The sequence below is a fragment of the Strongylocentrotus purpuratus genome, unplaced genomic scaffold (genome assembly GCF_000002235.5).
Source record: "Strongylocentrotus purpuratus isolate Spur 01 unplaced genomic scaffold, Spur_5.0 spur5_scaffold_5, whole genome shotgun sequence".
NCBI lineage: Eukaryota > Metazoa > Echinodermata > Echinoidea > Camarodonta > Strongylocentrotidae > Strongylocentrotus > Strongylocentrotus purpuratus.
This window is the reverse complement of record NW_022145611.1, coordinates 10,302,568-10,322,687: the sequence shown is the minus strand read 5'-3', so window position 1 is coordinate 10,322,687 and position 20,120 is coordinate 10,302,568. Positions and strand designations below refer to the sequence as shown.

The following is a 20,120-nucleotide window of genomic DNA, read 5'->3' as shown; positions in this document are numbered from 1 at the left end:
CAACTTTGGATTTTTCCCGACGGAAAAAAAGTGCGCCTTATACACGGAGATTTTCGGTACAATTTAAATGACAAAATCATCTTTGTTTGATCAAAAATCGGTTCAGAGACGGCTGAAATATCCATAAACATAACAATTTCTAATACTTGTGTACCACCACAAATATTAGATAATTTGAAAAAGTCGTTGAAAAAAAACGAAATAGCGCCTTTTACGTTGTATGTCAGCCAATGCCGATTTTGGCATTTTCATGTTTGTTAATTTTATGCACAACCAGCCGGCCCATGTATTGTTATTTTTAATTAAATAATTAATTAACGGTCACCATATTTTTTTGAAAGTGGAGCTGAATTGGTACGATCGTATAGCCAAATTTCACACATTTTGGGGTCTAAAATTACCTTCATAGCAATTTTAGGTTCTAAAACATGAAATGGGTACTAGAAATATCATATATAGATAAGAATAAGAGCAATAACCTTGCACTTTGAAGGCATTTGTGGTCTGAAAACAGAACTCAACTATCTCTTTAAATATCTTTAGGGGGAAGTAAAGAAATAGCATATTCAAGCCATTCTACCCCACTCATTTGCTTTTGTTTTTACCCCACCCATCCTAACCACTTTTCCTCTTTCTTTGTTCCATTTTTTTCTTCTTAAGATTGTACTTAAGCATGGAGGAAGAGGAGGCTGTCAAGAGAGTGTCTCAGGACTTGGGCCTGGATCCATTCCAGATCCAGCGGAATCTGGATCCAGATACCTTCACAGTTGTGGTGAGTTCACTTTCCATTCTGGGATATACTGCAAGATCTATATTTTATCATATTTACTGTTGTCTTCATTGATATATATTGCACAATGCGCTTTACATACTCTGTAATTTACATCTCTTTTGCATCTCATTTACATCTCAGCTTCATGCATTTCACTATCACTATGAACATGGCGGACAAAGAAAGCGGACAAAATATACAGTTCCTCAGGTAGACAAAGAAACATCCCTTCACTGCTATTATGTAAAAATGTGTAGAACAGGTGGATATGCATGTGACACCTGTTCCACACATTTTTACATAAAGGCAGTGATGGGATGTTCCTTTGTCTACATGAGGAACTGTATATTTTGTCCGCTTTCATTGTCCGTCATGTTCATAGTGTATACTGCTCCTAGCATCTTCATACAGCTCTCATTGTCCCTGATTAACACGCATATTTATTTCTATTCATTTCCACTTCACATGGTTTTATTGTTTAGGTTTCATTTATATACAGAACACATCATCATCGCCCTTCTTTAATGGGCCATTTTTTTAATGTAATCAAATTTAATGCACAAATCTCTGTAAGTGCCATGTTACAAATTATTATGATTTAATTCACCTGTTACAAATGATTGCATTTCAATAGTCGGAATGTGAATTGCATACATTAGTTGTTGCTAGGTAGGACAAATGTTATGGCTTGTCCTACCTACAATACAGCATATATGCAATTTCAATTCTGACTCCTGAGATACATTTATTCGTAACAGGTGAATTAAATAATTTGTATTGAGGCGCTTTACAATGGCATAGGCCTACAGTACTATATGCATAAATTTGGTTACCTTACGAAATGGGCTATTTTGTCTTGCTCTCTCTCTCTCTCTGTCGGGGACATCATGTACAACTCTCACTGCCATTTCCACACCTAGTTTCTTTCATTCCATTACCCCTTCACATGGTTCTGTTGTTCAGGTCTGATCACCCTTCCATGCTCTCTATTGGTCCTCTCCACTTCTTGGATTCTTTCATTATACTTGACTCTAACATTTTCATTTTCTTAATAATTATTACTTTGTGATCTCATTGATGTTCTTATCCTTTAAATTTATTTACTCATTTATTTGTGTCAGGAGAGTAAGAGTTTTCTTGATCAATACTTGGCAGAAACTGATAAATTATTGTAGTTTGCAGTATTCATTCAACACATCATGACTTGTGAACATGGTTGCTATTTACCAACCAGATGAATATAATTATAGATCAGTTAATTCAGTAATTCAAATTTTACGCATACTATCAAATCGAAAGGAAATTTGCATTTTGTAGCCCCAAAGCAGCCATAAAGGGGCTACATACATTCTTGTACCGTACTGGCCATTCTTGCCATTCTTGTATTGGCAGACAAATATGTGTTTTGCAGGTGTATGCAAATGTGTGCCTTTAAGTGCAAATGAGATTTTTCTGCCTGTGTATGCAAATGAGTCTGCATAAGTGCAGATGGTATGCAAATGAGGTTGCAGACAGAGATGTGCACAAAACCTAGTTGAACATGGAATGTGTGTGGAATGTTTGTGCATGAATTTTGTAGTGATCATGCTACTATAAATCATGATGGAAGGCTGTATGCTACACAGAACTGATGCTGTTTGATACCAGTTCTATGCAGGGACGACTTACATGTAAGCATGGAAAATGGCTTTCAAAAAAATCTTGGCATTTTGAAAGAACTTCTTAAAAAAATAGTTCTGCATGGATAAAAGGCTTGTGGAATAATGGGTAGCATTTGTTTAGAGATGGAGATGGGTAAGCAGATTAGAATTTGCAAATTTCAATTCACTTGTGTGCAACATTGTTATTATGCCTACAGAGGACATTCCCATTGTAAGGAGGTACAGAACACTTGTATGCAAGTGTTATCACACTGACACGAGTAGTTTCCTATTAAAAAATTGGTAATTTTTCTCATCATTTATGTGTCTTTTTCATTGAAAAACATTATTTCCACTTTCATCTAAATAAATTTTTTGAAGATTAAAATATGTTGGTGCCTCTCTTGTTTATGCAGGTACATGAAAAATGGGTGTGGCACATTCAGAAGACTGGAAGCCTTCCGTTGTCCTCAGACGTTGGCATCCCAAGGTGGACCTCCAGCAGCCGGAGCGCAATCTTTGCCAAAGCTGTGAGACCATGGCAGAAGATATCCGTTTCCAAGATTGCGAAGCCTTCCAATGGGACCTTCAGGTTAGTAAGAGATTAGTGTTGGACAATTACAGTTACAGTCTACACATGACATCGAAGTACAATATCAGTAGAAACAAAGTTAGAGAAAATACTGAAGAAAGGGAAGGGAGAGAGAGAAATTAAGAAGTTGGAAGGAAGAAGGGAAAAGTTGAAATTGTATATATTTGGCCACTGTACATGATGAAAAAAAAGTATCAATAACAAAAACCAAAACCCACAATTGTGAGGAAAAATGGAACAACTGCAAAATACCCTGCGCATTATTTATACCCTATCACTAACCCTACCGGATTTCATGTGTGCATGCTCAGCTCAAATGTGCAGGGTATTCTGCAGTTAAGCCGAATAAACATCAAAATGATCAAAATGAAAAATACCCCTCCAAAAGGGGAAACGTTCATAACCTATAAGAGGCAAAAAAAAAACACGTCAACAATTCAGGCAATAATGTGTCAACCAGAAGTCCACTAAACGGCATGGACATGTACATGAGTCCCTCTTGCAGGTTACTAGTTTCTTCACACTGTCAGATCGTTTAGAAATTGCAAAAATCCTTCCATCAATGGACTACCCTGATTTCACCTTCTCATCAAGACGAGCCTGATTGAGAAGTATTGCGTTCCTTGCTGTTAGGTCTTCAAGGATCGACATGCATTTTCCTACGAACTTCGGACGATTGGCGATGATTTCACGCCTCTAGGGGTCCCGTCGCATTTGTTCGCCATGGTGTATTGAAAATTACTATTTAAGAAAAGACGGTACTAAACTGTCAGGTGACATGAACGTGCTATTCACATTAAAGAAAAATAGTTGCGCACAGAAACTTGTAGAGCTAGTTGACCGCTTCAGTAGAGAAGAAAAGGATAGGTTCTAGCTATAACAATTGATGCCAACCGTAGTCTGTAACGTACATAAAGCGCAAGCACTGGTTCAGTTTAGATTCAAAAAGTAAAAACAGACATATAACTCACCTGGTGGGACCCTGCATTGCGAATGGTGAAATGAAACTGCCAAAGTTGAGATGATAAAAATCACACTTTGCACGGAGAAGAAAGTCTCAAAATCGCTTCTGGTCGACTTTATAAGGTTAAAAAGACATCATAAGAGGTAACACAAGGTAAAGAAGATATTTACACTGTCTCTCTAAACCCTGTTGAAAAATGGTGTTATTAAATTTCTTGTACTAAGCTTAATTTCTATTTACAATAATAAAAATTTAAAAAATCACTTTACCTGCAACTTTTCTTTATTGACTTTTGGTAGCTAGCGTAGCACCTCCAGTTTTTGTTTTTCTACGTTCAAGAGTTGTTAGGAGAAACTCATCTTTCGGTTTTGTGTGCGTCTGAGTCAATGTGGCTGATGTTGGGTGGTGGTGTGCAGTGCTAGAGCCGACTTTGATGCGATTGACTCCTCGGGGATGGCCGCGGCAGGAACCGGTATCGCCGATGATGCCGCTGATATTAAATCAATGCCACCATCAATACCTTTAATTAATAAATTACGAAAATCACTATACTCTAAATGACGTAATACAATTCTAAAAGGTAAAGTGTATATAAAGTAGTTCAACCTTTTTCACGTTAAAATAGTCCATGTTAGAATTTTTTTGGAAGGGAGCATTTTCTGTTATGATATAATGAATATAAAATAATGACCCTGATGGAAGGTTTATTGCCTTAAATTGAATTACTGAAGGTAATACCAATGCGCTTTACAAACATTTCAAAACCAAGATATGAATGCAGAAGACAATAGAAATAAAGACATATATAGAGATAATTACATATATATATATAAATCTATCCATTACAAGTACCATAAGTAGGCATACAGTATACATTAGTAAAATCGATAGTAGCTTCTATTAAAGATGATACATGTGGTATAATATTTGACAGTTATTATAATGGTGAGAAAGGCCCGATACAACAATATAATTTAAATAAATAGATAAATAAACATCCCGCTTGTTGGGAGACTTTTGGAAAACTTTTCCTGACATTATGTTACACAGTCAGTCACAACGCAAAGATGTTACCAACCATCGAAATGAAATGTCTTCAGTTCTTTCTGGAAGACATCTAAGTTTGACTGAGCATGGAGAGTTCCAGGAAGAGAGGTTCAAAGGGTTGGTGCAGCACATTCAAACGACCTGTCACCGAAAGATTTGGTTCTACTCCTATTTACATGTACTACTAGCAGGTTTTGTACTTGATATAGGCTAATCATGTAAGTGCTGGTCCCATGTACAGCAAGGACCTTCTTGTCTATTTCATCTAATACGTCTTCGTCCTTAGGAGGTCCATCTCCTCCCGTCTTCATAGCATAGCGCTTCATTTTGCTTGCCTTCATTTTGACTGACGACTGGTACTTTGACCATTTCGTCCTTACTTCTTCCCCACTTCGTTTGTGTCCAAGAGAACTCACCGTGTGGACTTTGAGGGCAATTTCTTCCCATTTAGTCCTTTTTAGTTGATAAGAGCTGACGTCTTTGAAGCTTGAAAAAAGTACATTTTTATTTGCCTCCACTTCGTCCACCAAGACTTGAATTTCGTTTGTGGTGAAGTTTTGACTTCCGTTTAGATCCCGATGCCAATTTGCTCTTCATGGTGAAGAGATGAATAAAATCGACATTTAACACACATATTTATAACTTTTTACGTGGATCCGCCTATTTATGTCATTTACATTAAAATATTTAATCAATCCACACTTACATCCAGGAATTTTAGAACGACATGAACATTGAAGAACCTCTCTATTAAAACTCATTTTCTCTGTACACCATTATACACAACTTGCATCAAAACACATGTCACTGAAGATAAAATTATTCAAAATATACATGATAATAAATATGAAGGTATATGGCTTCACCAATTTTGAAACATTTGAAATTGCGTGTACTCTGCAATCAAATTATTTTAATTTTAAGAAAACGGGTAACTTTATGTGTGCTGAACGTGGTTGAAATGAATTCTCTGCCACACCCATAAACTGCTTCTCCGCACAATACGCTCTATCGTGCTTGGCATGTCCTGTTATGTTTACAATATTGTGAACCGAACAAACAATATTTTCTAGCTTTACAATGTATCGCATAGAAAATACAATTATTACATTTTATAAATGTTTGGACAGAGCATATCATGAACTGTTAAAATTGATATCGGTCTCCAGTTATAAAGAGATTTTGTATTTTTTAAATATCAATGCTAACAAAGCCATGATTTGACCTTGAGAAAATGTTTGCTTTCCGTGACCTTCATTTGTATGTTACATATTTATGTTTATGATATGTTAGATTGATCACCTTGTTAGTTGTTAGTAGCAGACCCCCTAGACAAACTTGGCTACATTGTTTTAAAAGTTTTGTTGCAACGTTGTTCTTTTTTATTCCTCCTAGTCTACCACCGATCAAGAAAGATCGAGCAATGTCCGCTGAAAGTAGCTTCATGGAGTTCATGGGTACAGTGGCTAAACAAATCTACAAAGCTGAGTGGGACGAAGCTTATCAAAAGACCTCTTCCACACTCAACAGATATCATCATTCTTTATCATCTCAGGTAATCAGGGGATGGATCCAGCATTTTTTTATAAAATGAAGGGGGGGGGGGGTGTCAGCCCATAGTAGCTTCATGGAGATCATGGGTTCAGTGGCCAAATAACTCTATGAAGTTGAGGTTAGGGTTTTTAACAAAAGAGGGGGGGGGGCACAATGCAATGCATAATTTATTACATTTTTTAGTTGATGACAAGGAAGAAAAATAGAGTTAACAAATATTTTTAGGTTTCTTTCACCAATTTGATAAGGAGGGAGGGAGGGGGGGGGGGGTCTGACAGTTTTTGTATGTGTTCTCTTCAACCCTTATGTTGGTGGTCTTATCCAGAGAGAGGCTGGCTTGCATCAAAAATATATTCATGCCGGAAATACAATGTTTATATAGATTAAAGCTTCATACACACATTCATGCTTTACATTTATAGGTTGACTCCACAACTGTAATTGATCTGATACGGCAGTTGTATGGGTGTCCAATCATCTACATCAATGGAGAAGGAGTGTCGGACTCATCTTCAAAGACTTCTGGGAAATCTTCTAATACGGCACAATCTCAAGGTGTAGAACATTCCAACATTGTGTCTTTGTTCTGCGGCATTGTCACCAAAGACTGCATGTACTTGCTTCAGCCTCACCATGAACACACAGTCCAGGACGCGACCATGTTCAGTCCTGCCTCCCTTTCTGGTTCTTATGGAAAGGTCCTCTTCGTCATCTTTCAAATGTTCCATGCAGTGAGCCATTGCCACCGAAGAGGTGTATCATGCGGGAACTTATCACTGTCGGATTTTACCATCGATGAAAAACTCTGGGTGCAATTCTGTGGGCCAAAGTGGAACGATGTCTTGAGCTTCGCGATGCATGACCAAAGAACTCAAAGGAGTTTGCCTGAAACTCAAAGAGGTGCAATAGCGGATGAAAGTGAAGTGCAAAATAACAGATTGGACAATGTTATTATAGATCAGCCTTGTGCAATAGGTGGTGGTAACGGGAGTGGTGCAAAGATGGACGTGCTACCAGAAATTATGCAGAAATGGGCCATGGGCCAGCTTACAAATTTTGATTATCTCATGATCCTGAATCGTCTTGCCAATCGTCAAATGGGCAACCCGAACCACCATCCCATCATGCCGTGGGTCATGGATTTCACTCAACCCGATGGCAACTATCGGGACTTCTCCAAATCCAAGTACAGGCTCAACAAAGGAGACAATCAGCTAGACTTCACCTATGAGTCGGCGCTACAAATGCAGGCCATGAACGAGGAGGATGGAAGCAACCTTGCCGGTCAAGTACCCCACCACATTTCTGATGTCCTCTCTGAAATCACCTACTACATTTACAAGGCACGTTGCACGCCAAAGTCTCTGCTCCAGACCCACGTCAGATCGGTGTGGGTGCCCAACGAGTACCCAGCTAGCATGCAGAGGCTGCAGGGCTGGACACCTGATGAATGCATCCCAGAGTTCTTCTCCGATGCCTCCATCTTCAAGTCCACTCATGATGATCTGCCTGATCTGGAGGTGCCCTCCTGGTGCAAAGGACCAGAGGACTTTGTCCAGAGACACAGAGCTGTTTTGGAAAGTCCTTACGTCTCAGAGAGGCTGCATCGCTGGATTGATCTTACCTTTGGCTGCAAGGTAAGATATCAGTGTAGTAGGCTAATTTTTGTAAACAGCTGTTATTCAACAGATCAATCGCATCAAAGGAAAGTGTAAGTTGCAGAAAAATATCTTTTTGGAAAGCATTTATTCCTCTAATTGTGCAACAAGCATCCAAATTCATTATAGAAAGAAAAAAAATGTTTCATTGATACATGTATTATACATATGGTATCTTAAACACTGTTTATATAACATTGGTTTTCTAGTACTAGGTTGAACAATGTGGTTTCACACTTGATTGCTATCAGCTAACATGTTGTACGGGTATGTTAAAATGAAATCAATGCAATGCATGGATAAATAATCTCCCTTTGGTTATGGTAATGGACAGGATATTGCTGCAATGGTGCTTTGAAAAATAATGACATTGTTGACTTAAGCCATATTTCACTCCCATGGAACCTATTGGCCCGAATTCACAAAGGAGGTTTAGATTCAACCCACGGTTTAAATCTAAACCTCCTTTGTGAATTTGGGCCATAAATTTTAATATGTTCTTTCCTCCAAACTGTCCAGCTCTCTGGTTCAGCGGCAGTCAAAGCCAAGAACGTGGTGCTGTGCGTGGTCGACCAGCACACTCTGCCAGCAAACAACGGTGTCGTGCAGCTCTTCAACGTGCCTCACCCCAAACGCTTCTCTCCATCCCCCTACATGTCGCTGGAGGCACCAGACATTGAGAGGTCGCAGATCGATGTGGGGTCATCCGTTACCATCACAACTCAAGAGGAGAGTGCTCCTAGATCAGAGCAGGACATGGCTGTAGGAGTTGAAGGAAGCGATAGCAGCAAGGTGGTTTCGGACACAGAAATGATGGAAAGTGTCTCTCCTCGCAACAAAGATAGCCTTACAGTAAGGAGGTTTTGTAGTTATTAAGCCAGGACTCTTGACCAAAATGTTTGGGTCTATATGCATTGGACCCTATGTAGAGATTTTGGCATTTTGAAATTTTGTGTTCCAGACCTAGATTTTGGGTACCACGTATCCCAGGGGCGTGTTTAGTATTGAGCCCTGATTAAGCCTTGTTAACACAAGATGCAGTTTACCATCTAAAAAGACAAAATCATCCAGCAAATTGAAATTACATAAGCTCAGTTCGCTTCTCATTTCAGTATTCATTTCAGATACAGGTCATTTAGTTAATGCATCTATCTTTTTTTCACCCCCACTTGTTATTCATTTATATATCAAATTGGTTTTCCTTGTTGCCACTGTCGTTTTTGTGCTGGGTTACTTTCATCACGTGTGCTTGAACAAGGTTTTTAGGAAGGTTTTTATAAATATTTACAATTGTGGATCCTAGTGTGAGATTTGACACCAGGGGCCTGTTTAATAAAACTTGTTATCAATAACATCTGCCACAGATCTATGACAAATCTGCTCATAGCCAATCAAATTGAAGGATTTCAGTCGCTTATAACAAGTATTGTGTCATGTTATTGATAAGATTCAAGAAGTTTAATGAAACAGGGCCCAGGGCCTTTACTTTTACAGATTTAGTGTTCATCTCCATTAGAACAACATTAACAAAACCCTATACACTGACAAACAAAAACTTAGGAGTTTGGTTAACATTTCAGAAGAAAGATCTTTCAAGAAGAACTGTATCCTTAGAGACATTTCAGGCTTTTGATCTAGAGGTATTTGCTGTATTTTGCGAGCATTTGAATAGCGATAAATCGTTACTTCTATATTTTCTAGATCTCTGCTGATGGCGAAAGGAGCAGTGATCCCCAGGACTCTGATGCCAGCTCAATACGCATGAGAACCCAGTCTTTCAACACAGAGGCACAGAGTGTGGTCGGTTCTTACTCGGCAGTAGAAGATTCGCAACTCAGCAAAAATCCCATGAGGAAGCTGCCCTTTTTCAGGTAAAAAAATCACCATAGCAACTGTCTACTGCAAAACCAGATACAAACATTTTTTTTTCTCAAAGAGAATTATAATAAATTACAATAAGTTTCAGTTGAGACATAGGACATATAATCAAAACATACAGCATTCGCACATAAGGTATTTGAACAACAAAGGCATACTAGACACTCATTCACACACACCCACACACACACACACACATACAGACAAAAATAGAGAATAAGAAATAGACAAGAAGATGATAAAGCAAAAAAGGATATTAGAGAGAGAGTACGAAGAGAGAAATAGAAAGAGAAGAAGAGCAGGAGATAAGGAAAGTTTTGTGCATTGACAATAGCATATGCTTTAAAAAAGTACTTTCTACAGAGAACTTTGAATTTTGAGAGGATGAAAGTTTGTTTCATACAGGGTCTAGAGTATTGCACCATTTGATACAGTTGATATAAAATGAATGTTATATTCTGCCTTCCAGACCCAAGTCCGACATGCCCCTTGACTCGAGGCTGATCAGACCAGAGCTAGCCACCATTATGCTACCTGAGGAGTATGATCCACTCTCTGCACTTAATCAGCTGGAGTCTCTCTACTCCTTCACTTCCAAGTCAAGCTATGATCTACCTACAAGGCACCAAGTGGTAAGACCTGGGGGGGGGGTGTTTCACAAAGATCCTAAGTTGGACTTAAAAGTTATGGAAAGCCATTAGCATCCTTGAAAATATTTTGTAAAAGTTATTTCAAAAGGCATAAAATGTTGATTAATGTCATTCATATTTTCTATTATAATGGGGGATTTCATGTTCTTGATGTGGAATTTATGAAAAGTCTAAAATACTTGGCTTTTGAATATATTTCATTGTAAGGCTAAAAATGGCTCTCCATAATATTTAAGTCCAACTTAGAGTTAAGTTTGGCTACAAATCTTTGTGAAACACCCCCCAGAACTAGTATTCTGTCACCATGCTTTATATGTCGGAAGTATGAAGTATTTTACTCAGTTTTTGTTGGCTTGGATACAAAATTAGTTATCTTCGGTTTCATTAAAAAGCAGGGCTGGAATGTCATATATTTGAAATATATTTCACATATTTATTTAACTCTTTTTGTCTGTGGCCTTCGGGTGGTTTTAGTAACCAATCTATTGCAATCCAAATCATATTTGATACAATGTTTTTATCTTGCAGAACTCAATAGAGCACTGTAGACATTAGTCCACATGTTTTGGCTAATTAGAAATAAAAAGACCAGGGAATTATTTCAGTCATAAGTACCAGTTCGTCAACATCCCTTTGAATCGCATATTAATTTCAATACACACGTTTCAATTGGATGCTGGCAAATTTTGATCTATGATGGTTTTGTGAAACACTGTACTGACTAGAGCCAATACAATTCATTTTTCTCTAGAAGAAAAAAAAGGGATTTCAGAAGATTCTTGAGCCTGTCTTCATAATACCAGTTGTTCCACCATTCTTTTTTGTTTTCTCTCCAATCAGGAGGAAACACAGGTCCAGTGGCAGCAGCTTGTTGCAAGGGATGCTGTAGCATTAGGCTGTGCTGTTGCTGAGTTATGCCTTGCCCCAAAGCTGAGGTTCCGCCAAATTGGGTCGGACTTGGAATCTAGATGGAAACATCTTCAGAGGGTCGTAGGAGCTGAATATCAGGAATTACCAAGGTAAATGTAAATGGGTACCTGGCAGGAATTAATTCCTTGAAATGCTAGAGCGCCCTAATGGCAGCCGTGCTAAAGCCAGGGTAATAATTGGGCACGCCAGGAGTGTCAAGTCTGACAGACATGAGCGCTATACAAGAACCCACTATTATTATATTATTATTAAATGTACTAGCAGGACCCGCGGAAATCCGCGGGATCCTAGAGGGGGGCGGGGGGTGTAAATAGATATATAGAGACTGTCTAAATTAAAGCCACCAAGAACTTTATTTGGCATTCAGGCCATTAAGAAATATACATGTTAAGCGTCCCCGCCTGCTTCCTTTTTGGGGGCGGCCTCCTATTTTTTTTTTTTTTTTTTTTTTTTTTTTTTTGAAAGAAAAAAAACATGAAAAGCACTGCTAAAAAAGAAAAAAAAAAAAATTGTCGGCCGCCATCTTGAAAAATAGCCCGAATGTCAGGTTGAATTGTTTTCGTTCATCTTGCGTACCCCTTTCCGTCCCTCAGCATATAGTAACGTAGGCCAGCGTAGTTGTTACGCAACACTACGCAACTCTACGTATTGACCCCACGCCAATTAGTGACCCGCAAGTGTCACAAATAAAGTATTAAAAATATGCTCATCTGACCCTATACGCCTAAAACCCCCGAGCTTTCGGGGGTTTATGGCCCCTTGAAACCTGTGGACCCCACGCCTTTATTATATATACACTCAACTCGCTGCGATCTGATCTCTCCCCCCCCCCCCCAACTTTGAAGAACGTAACCCCCAAGCTTTTGGGGGTTTATGGCCCCTTGAAACCCGTGGACCCCACGCCTATATTATATATACACTCAACTCAGGACCCGCGGAAATCCGCGGGATTCTAGAGGGGGTGCGCAGACAAAAAATTAATTCATAAAAGGATAGGCCTACACTTTGTTGAGATTTGTTTAGTAGGCTAACGTTTCAGGCTTTCTACTTCATAATTGCCTATTTAAAAAAAAACATTTTTCTAGTTCAATAACTAAGTTTTCATGCATTGATTTGATGCAAGAACTGTAACATAATAGACCATAGATTGTGATTATTTTTTACCATGAATTTCGATAATCATTTTTCAAAGTAAAATTTTCACAAGAAAATCAAACAGTCTTTTAAAAACGTAGACCTCTAGACATTAGAGTCTAGTAATACTTACTAATTCTAAGCTCAGGTTTCGTAAATCTATTCACGAAACTATATTGAAATCGCGGCAATAATGATGCAAACCAACAGATAACAATTTCAAAGTGTCAAATCTCTTCGACTCGAATTCAACTCACACACTGCTGCATAACTGCAGCGTAACTCCAACTGCAACTCAGCTCATCTCACACACACTACACAGTGGCAATGCACTGTAAGTTACGGTGATTTTGTCTGATTTTCTTTACTTTGAAGAAATGATTATCAAAATTACGTAAACATGGCGAGAACATCACAAAATAGGCTTTAATTTCATACCTCTATTTATGGAAACTTTATAATATTGCAGCAATCGTGAATTCGTGATGGAAATTGATTGCAGTTTCGCGACGTTTAGTGGTTCATGGTCTAGATTCAGCTTCTACCAAAACAAAATCGACCGCCAAAAACTCGAGCCCTACGCTCCGTCTCGATCTCGCAACTGCAAAAATGTACGTGTTTTGGCGTACTTGCGTGCGGCATGGTAAGCCAGGTAAGGTATGGCATATGGTTCGAGTTTTTTTACGACCGATTTTTGTGTATACAATTTTATACGGATAGTCATCGGTCGTGTGTCAATGTTGAATATCCATGAGGTATCTCTGTCGTCACGCATATCCTGCATTATGCATGTCGCGTCTGTTTTCGCCCTGGACGTCGACACGGAGGAGGAGCTCGGGCGGAGTATAGCCAATTCCACAGAGTAGACTCTCCCGCGGACGATGGCACCGGGCACGGGTACCCCGAGGGGAGGGTTCAGGAGGAGATAGCCGCACCAACTTGGGTCGGCGATCTCATTAAAAAACAACAGAATACAAAGGCTCGCGGAGACGTCGCGCCCCCCGCGGAGACTTAGCGTATTATTATTATAGATAGATTGTGTACTCTGGATAATATCAATCTATCATGTGTCGTGGTCTGGAGGAGTCCTCCCTGGACTATGAATCACATGGTTCACGGTTTGAGTCCTGCCTTGGCACTAATGTCCTTTAGCAAGATATTATCGATACATTTGCCACTTTCCACCCCGGTGAAGTAGATGGGCTGGTAGGAAGATATTCTGTGAATGCTTGAGCACCTTATCATGGTAGCTCGCCTGATGTCGGGTTAATGATATGATATATTTGCAGGGCCCTCAGGGAGAACAGTATTAATACTGATGAGGCTATCCTGGGTAAACAAAACTTAATTTGTTCATACTTGTATCTAGTACATGAATGAATCTTGAATTTGGAAAGGATTATCCTATCTTTGCAAACAACAAAATTGTGAAAGTCACTCCAATATCCTATTTAAGAAAAAATGTTCTTGTTTATAAACTTTGTACAATGTTGCAATAAAAATTGACAATTGCCCAGTTCAATCGTATCTTTGGCTCTAAAAATTGGTTTCATAACGAAAGGTATCAATTTTTGTCTCGCCTGCGTAGCAAAATGCGAGACATACATGTAGGTTCCGCTTTTCCGGTGACGGCGGCGATGGCGTCAACATTTTGAAATTTTAGTAAAATTTTGAAAGTATAAGTTCTTATTCAATGAAACTTAGACCAAATGGTTATCAAGTATCCCCAATCATGTGAGTAGAATTTCAGGTCACAAGGTCAAAGGTCATTTCAGGTCAACAGACTTGGACTATGTTGTGGCATCATCATCGAAAACTTAACCTCAGGTTAAGTTTTTGAATTGTTAATATAATTTTAAAAGTATAAGTTCTTATTCAATGAAACTTAGACTAAAGGGTTATCAAGTACCCCCAATCATGTGAGTAGAATTTCAGGTCACTAAGTTAAGGTCAAAGGTCATTTCAGGTCAACAAACTTAGACTATGTTGTAGCATTAGCATTTTTTTTGGGGGGGGGGGGGGAGGCCTGCTAATGGGCCACCCTGCCTATACATAATGTCCCAACCTCAATTTTTCATCATATCGAATTGCGTAATGCAGGCGAGACCGCCGAGAGCGTTTCCCTTGTTTATAAATATTTCAACGATTTCAAGATATGTTTCATTAAACATCCATAGGAATAATCATTAACTTGACACTGTATTATAATATCTTGGTCTACAGTGTAATTCTACATCCATACGTAGTGTGTCAATAATTATAGAAATGGAAAAGAGAATGTTTGACAGTTTCCATGTATATCATTATTATTTTCTTGGGTAATTTTTTTTCTTTTCAGGCCAGTCAGAGAGATCATGCATACCCTGCTGAAGATGGACAAGACTTCAGGTGAAGGCCTGCCTTGGGAGTTCTCTGCATACTTTCAGAGTGGTCAAAATGGCCATCCACCGATGTGCCCTGGCCTTCTCCTTCAACCTCACTCTGGTCTCGTTCCATTTCCTGAGTACTTTCAGTCCTTGCATCAGTTCCTGGCTGAGCTTCACCTGCAGAGGTTCCAGGTGGATGACCAGGAGCTACATCCCACAGACCTCACTGACCATCAGGCTATGAGTATGGTCCATCTGGCCAGGCAGTGGCTGCCTAGGTGCACCAAAGACATCACCAAAGAAGGAAGGGATATCCTGCTTCCTTACATCAGGAGTCTCTTCGAGGAGGGCAGTACCGCTGTGTATGCAGCGCTGTCCTTGTTCAGCAAGTACACAGCTCACCTTGGTCCCAAGTTGGCAACGGAGGAACTGCTTGCTCCGTTGGGTCGTCTCTTCGATTCCGACTTCACCTCGCCAGACTACCTCCTGCTGTTTCAGCATTCTTTTCTCTCTCAGGTCATCATGTCCTTGGGTCTCAAGCCATTCTTGAACACCTTAGTGAGTTACGTCACAGAAGCAACAAACGGGCTGAAGCAGTGCCCCATGTTTGTGCACGGTGCTAGCGAGCAGACCAGCTGTATCGCCACAATGGCCTCAGGGGGGAGCAACAGCACAGTAGAGGCTGAGACATTCCTGGCTGAAACAGAAGGCATCTCTGTTGATGAGGAACTGTTTGGAAGTGAGGATGGTGATGAAGTTAGAGATGATGCTGGTGAAGAGAGGACAATTGAACAAGGAATCAGTGATTTGGAGAATACTGACCAGGATAAGGAGAGGACAGAAGATGATGAAGATGTCCTCGTGTCTCAGAATGATGGAGATGATGGAAGCTCTAACAGTGGGCAGGCATCACCTTTGGACAGCGAGGGCAGTGAAACCATCGCAATGGGCAAAGAGCCAGACACAGCATCCATCAGCTCAGGGAATCTACCCTCTCTATCAGAAGAGCCTGATGAAGGCTCCCCCACCTCTGACAAAATTCCTTCAAAGGATGTGTCTTCACCACGCCAATCTACCTCGTCCCCATCTCCCAGTACCCATTCTCAAACCAAAGAACAGGACCTTCTCTTTACAAGCCAGACCAAACCCATTGACCAGTACAGGAGAACCTACAAGAAGCAGTTGTCCTCTAAACTCTACCAAGTCAACACACTCATCGGCAAGAGCCTGAGCGATGTTGCAAGTGAGAGCATTATGTGGTTGGCACATCGGATCGGGCCAACGCTGACAGTTCGTTTCATCACTCCAAAGCTTCTAGAAGCTCTCTCAGGATGCTACATGATGCCAGATCAACTTGTCTACTGTTACATGCATGAAGATGTAGATTCAAGTGAGATAGGTGAGAACCTAACAGTTTCTGTTTCCTATAGCAAGGATGGTGTTTTAAGAGTAATGGGAGATGTTATATTAAGTTGTTTATTTCACATTTTGTTTTATCAAATTCTGCACTACTTTCAGGCAGGCTTCTCGGCAATTCACAACGCCCTTAGAGATCGTACTTTGTAATGGGGGCTTCAAAAAATCAAGGGTGAATTATCTTCTGTATTGGACGTAAGAGTTTTATTGAATAAAATCAAGCTCCAAAAATTCTTAGTTCATCTGATTCTATCTTTTGAGCGATACTGAAATCCTAGTCCACTGATGCTAATGACATGTACACAAGAAAATTGTTTTGTCAGTAGCATTGTTTTTGACGTAGTGGTCAGTACTATCTTTCTTTACTTACAAACTGCCTCTTACGATCCATGGGTAAAAACTAAGTTGAGTCTTTCAGATAGTGGTGTTAAGTTCTGGTCCCCAGAAGTAAAATATAGCTGATTGATAAACAACTCTACAAAAAAAAAATTAAACACACACTTACATTGTTACATCAATATTTGTTGCTATATCAGAAGATCAAATACCGACATGATTTCTATGATGAATCGATCTTTGGAGACTTGTGTCGGAAGGATGATGCCCCGTAATCACTCATTACGGCAATCGGTCATGTGACGTTGTCTTCAAGATCCTGGATGGAACGACTCGATGAATCTTGAAAACTAATTAGACGAAGCTCAGCGTGCCACTAGTTTTGTCATGAAGAACTTTCTTGTCCCTCGTTAAACGGAGTTATATTGACAAGGTTTTGCCAATGGCAGGAAAATTAAGGTTCTGGGCTACATGGAGGATACCTCTCGTACCGGTGTAGCCTGAGGAAAAAGATTGCTGGTGCCGAATACAAAAATCAAGGCTCTGGTAGCAACTTCCACAGTTATGAACTCCATCAAGATCACGAAGTAAAGTTCGCATAACTCTACTAAAAAAAATTAAACACACACTTACATTGGAGCATCATTTATTTTGATTTGGAATGGTGTGTTTTACATACTACATACATATATATTGATATTTATATACCGGTAGCGCCTTTACATAAACATGCTCAAAGTGCTTTATATTAGTAAATAAAACATTTATTTTGCTCTCCTAGTGCATACACAGTTTCTCGGCGTTATGCGATGGTTAGCTGATTGGTGTTTTCATTTGTTGCTTCCTTGATTACGTTCCTCTTCTTCATTGATGCGGCGTAGATCTAGAACTTTTTTCTGGAGAATGTTGAACTTATCATTCAGTGTAGTAATCTCCTTTTGACGCTCTTAAAGATCCAGACGTATGGCATTGTAGATATCCTGTGTTATCTGGTCCTTTATGGCAGCAGCAATGAATTGGACGAGTCTGTCTTTTGTATAGGTACTCTCGAGTGTGCTATCCACCTGGTTCCGAATGGTATCAATCAAGCGGGAATCTGGTTGAGTCACGGTTGAGCGAGCAGCCGGATCAAGTTGTTCACAGGTGATGGTGTGGTCCCCGGTAGCTTCGGTTGCTGATGGTGACACCGGATCGTCCACTGCTGCTTCATCCCGACCCTTAGATTTAAGTTTCCGTGGCATGGTTGATAAATTAAAAAATTTTAAAAAAGGCAATTAATAGATGAAGTAAATTCAACGATAGCAAAAATCACATGTGATTTCTATGACAGCTTTAAGGTCCAAAACACGGTACACAACCTCGTTCACATCCCACACAACTCCACACAACGCCTAAGTTGTCAAAAAACAATTACAAAGAAAACAAATAAGCCTCAAGATTTCTCTTAAATGATGCGACTGAGGAGCAGGAACAAATGTTTAATGGGAAACTATTCCAAATAGTGGGACTAGAAAAAATTATATTTTGTTGACCCTTCTTCAAATTGATGCAGGGGATTTGCAGAAGAAGAGGATCTGACCTTGAGCGTAATGAATATCTTGATTGCTGGATGGGACAAAACAGACTAGAAATATAGGATTGGCTATTAAAGGTTATACATGGATTTATAAACAAATAGTGCAACTTTCTGTTTTGTTGTTGTTTATATCTCATATACTTGCATTCTTATCTCCCATTGATTCAGATAACTCTCGTGTTTGTATTGGGAAGAAGTCGGTCGCGGGTGACATCAATGCCAAACCTGTTCTAAAGTGCCTAACTGACATTGCAGTCCTGTATGGAGACCAGTTCATCTTCCAGCAGTATCTACCCTTCATCAAAGAAACTGTAAGTCCATTTAATAACATTTTAACCCACTAAAGGAGAAGTCCACCCTGATATTAAGTTTGTTTTTGAACAAGTTGTTTTAAACAGATCAGTGAAAGTTTGAACAAAATATAAATATAAAATTAGATGATTTTGAATGTTTGAAGTTGCAATTGATCAAAGACAAATTGGCAACTCTGTGACATACCTTGCGAGGTTCTCTACCATTTACAGGAAGGGTAAATCGTCATGTAAATATTTGATTTTCAAATTGGAAACCCCAAAATAAATTGAGAGTTCCTGAATCAGGTAATCTAGTAAACTGGAGTAATTTAAATCCTGCTTACATTGATTTTGATGTTTCTTGTACACTAGTGCAGCAGTGAATATTCAACATAGTCCCATGTGTATTAAATTTTCCAAAATTTTGCCTTGGAGCATACTAATTTCATGCAATGCTCTTATGTCTCTCAACGAAGTACCAACATCCATACCAAAATCACCCTCCAAATCAAAGCCTTTTGTTTCTTGTGCGACAGGTACGCAGAGTGCAGAGGAAAGTAAGTGCCAAGCTCGAGGGTCGTCTCATCAGCTCAGTGGTCCTCCTCAGACACATCTTGCCATACCTGACAGACTCCAGTCTCATGCAGAAATTGCAGGTCAGACTCTCGATCCCTCTACTTTGAGGGACTTTTAGATTTGCACGTCAACATAGTGGAGTCCTTTCAAGGCACTGGCAGTGCCTTAAAAGGACATCACAGTGCCTTAAAGGACATGACACGTAGCAGATCTTAAAGTCCCTGTTACTGTTGCTTAAGTGCCACTCTATGTAAACTACCTCACATACCCATGCAATAAAGTGAAATATAGAGGAGCAATTATGCCATGTATTTAGAAATTATAGCGCATGTCATGCAGTGGAAGAATATTTTGAGATGGTTGCCTCATGTTGGAACATGTCTGTGATGAATTATGTAATATTTTGGGGACTGATTTCCTATTAGAAGTTTTCTGGATGATAAGATTACCAAGAAATCAAACAGCTTCTAAAATATTTTGTTACAATTTGAAATATGAGTATTTTGGGGGAATTGGTATTCCTATAGTAGTTTTTTTTGTTGATGAACCCTTAGATCTTTTTTTTCTGAAAACTTCTGTATAAAAGCACACAAAGTACATTGTATTCCTTCAATGGGCTTGAGACACTATGAATATGACGGACAAAGAAAGCCGACAAAATATACAGTTCCTCAGGTAGACAAAGGAACATCCCTTCACTGCTATTATGTACAAATGTGTAGAACAGGTGTCACATGC

At 39.4% G+C, this 20,120-nt stretch overlaps 1 protein-coding gene across 1 annotated transcript in view; it reads left to right on the top strand.

Annotated features, from left to right (window-relative positions):
- The window catches only part of LOC574673 (WD repeat-containing protein 81), a 42,235-nt gene that overhangs the window by 1,975 nt on the left and 20,140 nt on the right, over positions 1 to 20,120 (top strand). Inside the window, exons 2-12 of the mRNA XM_030998885.1 lie at positions 658 to 772; positions 2,829 to 3,004; positions 6,411 to 6,570; positions 6,992 to 8,206; positions 8,747 to 9,079; positions 9,929 to 10,098; positions 10,575 to 10,737; positions 11,596 to 11,774; positions 15,158 to 16,584; positions 18,682 to 18,824; positions 19,343 to 19,462. Of these exons, the coding sequence (XP_030854745.1) occupies positions 658 to 772; positions 2,829 to 3,004; positions 6,411 to 6,570; positions 6,992 to 8,206; positions 8,747 to 9,079; positions 9,929 to 10,098; positions 10,575 to 10,737; positions 11,596 to 11,774; positions 15,158 to 16,584; positions 18,682 to 18,824; positions 19,343 to 19,462 (4,201 nt within the window). The remainder of the gene's footprint in view (positions 1 to 657; positions 773 to 2,828; positions 3,005 to 6,410; positions 6,571 to 6,991; positions 8,207 to 8,746; positions 9,080 to 9,928; positions 10,099 to 10,574; positions 10,738 to 11,595; positions 11,775 to 15,157; positions 16,585 to 18,681; positions 18,825 to 19,342; positions 19,463 to 20,120) is intronic.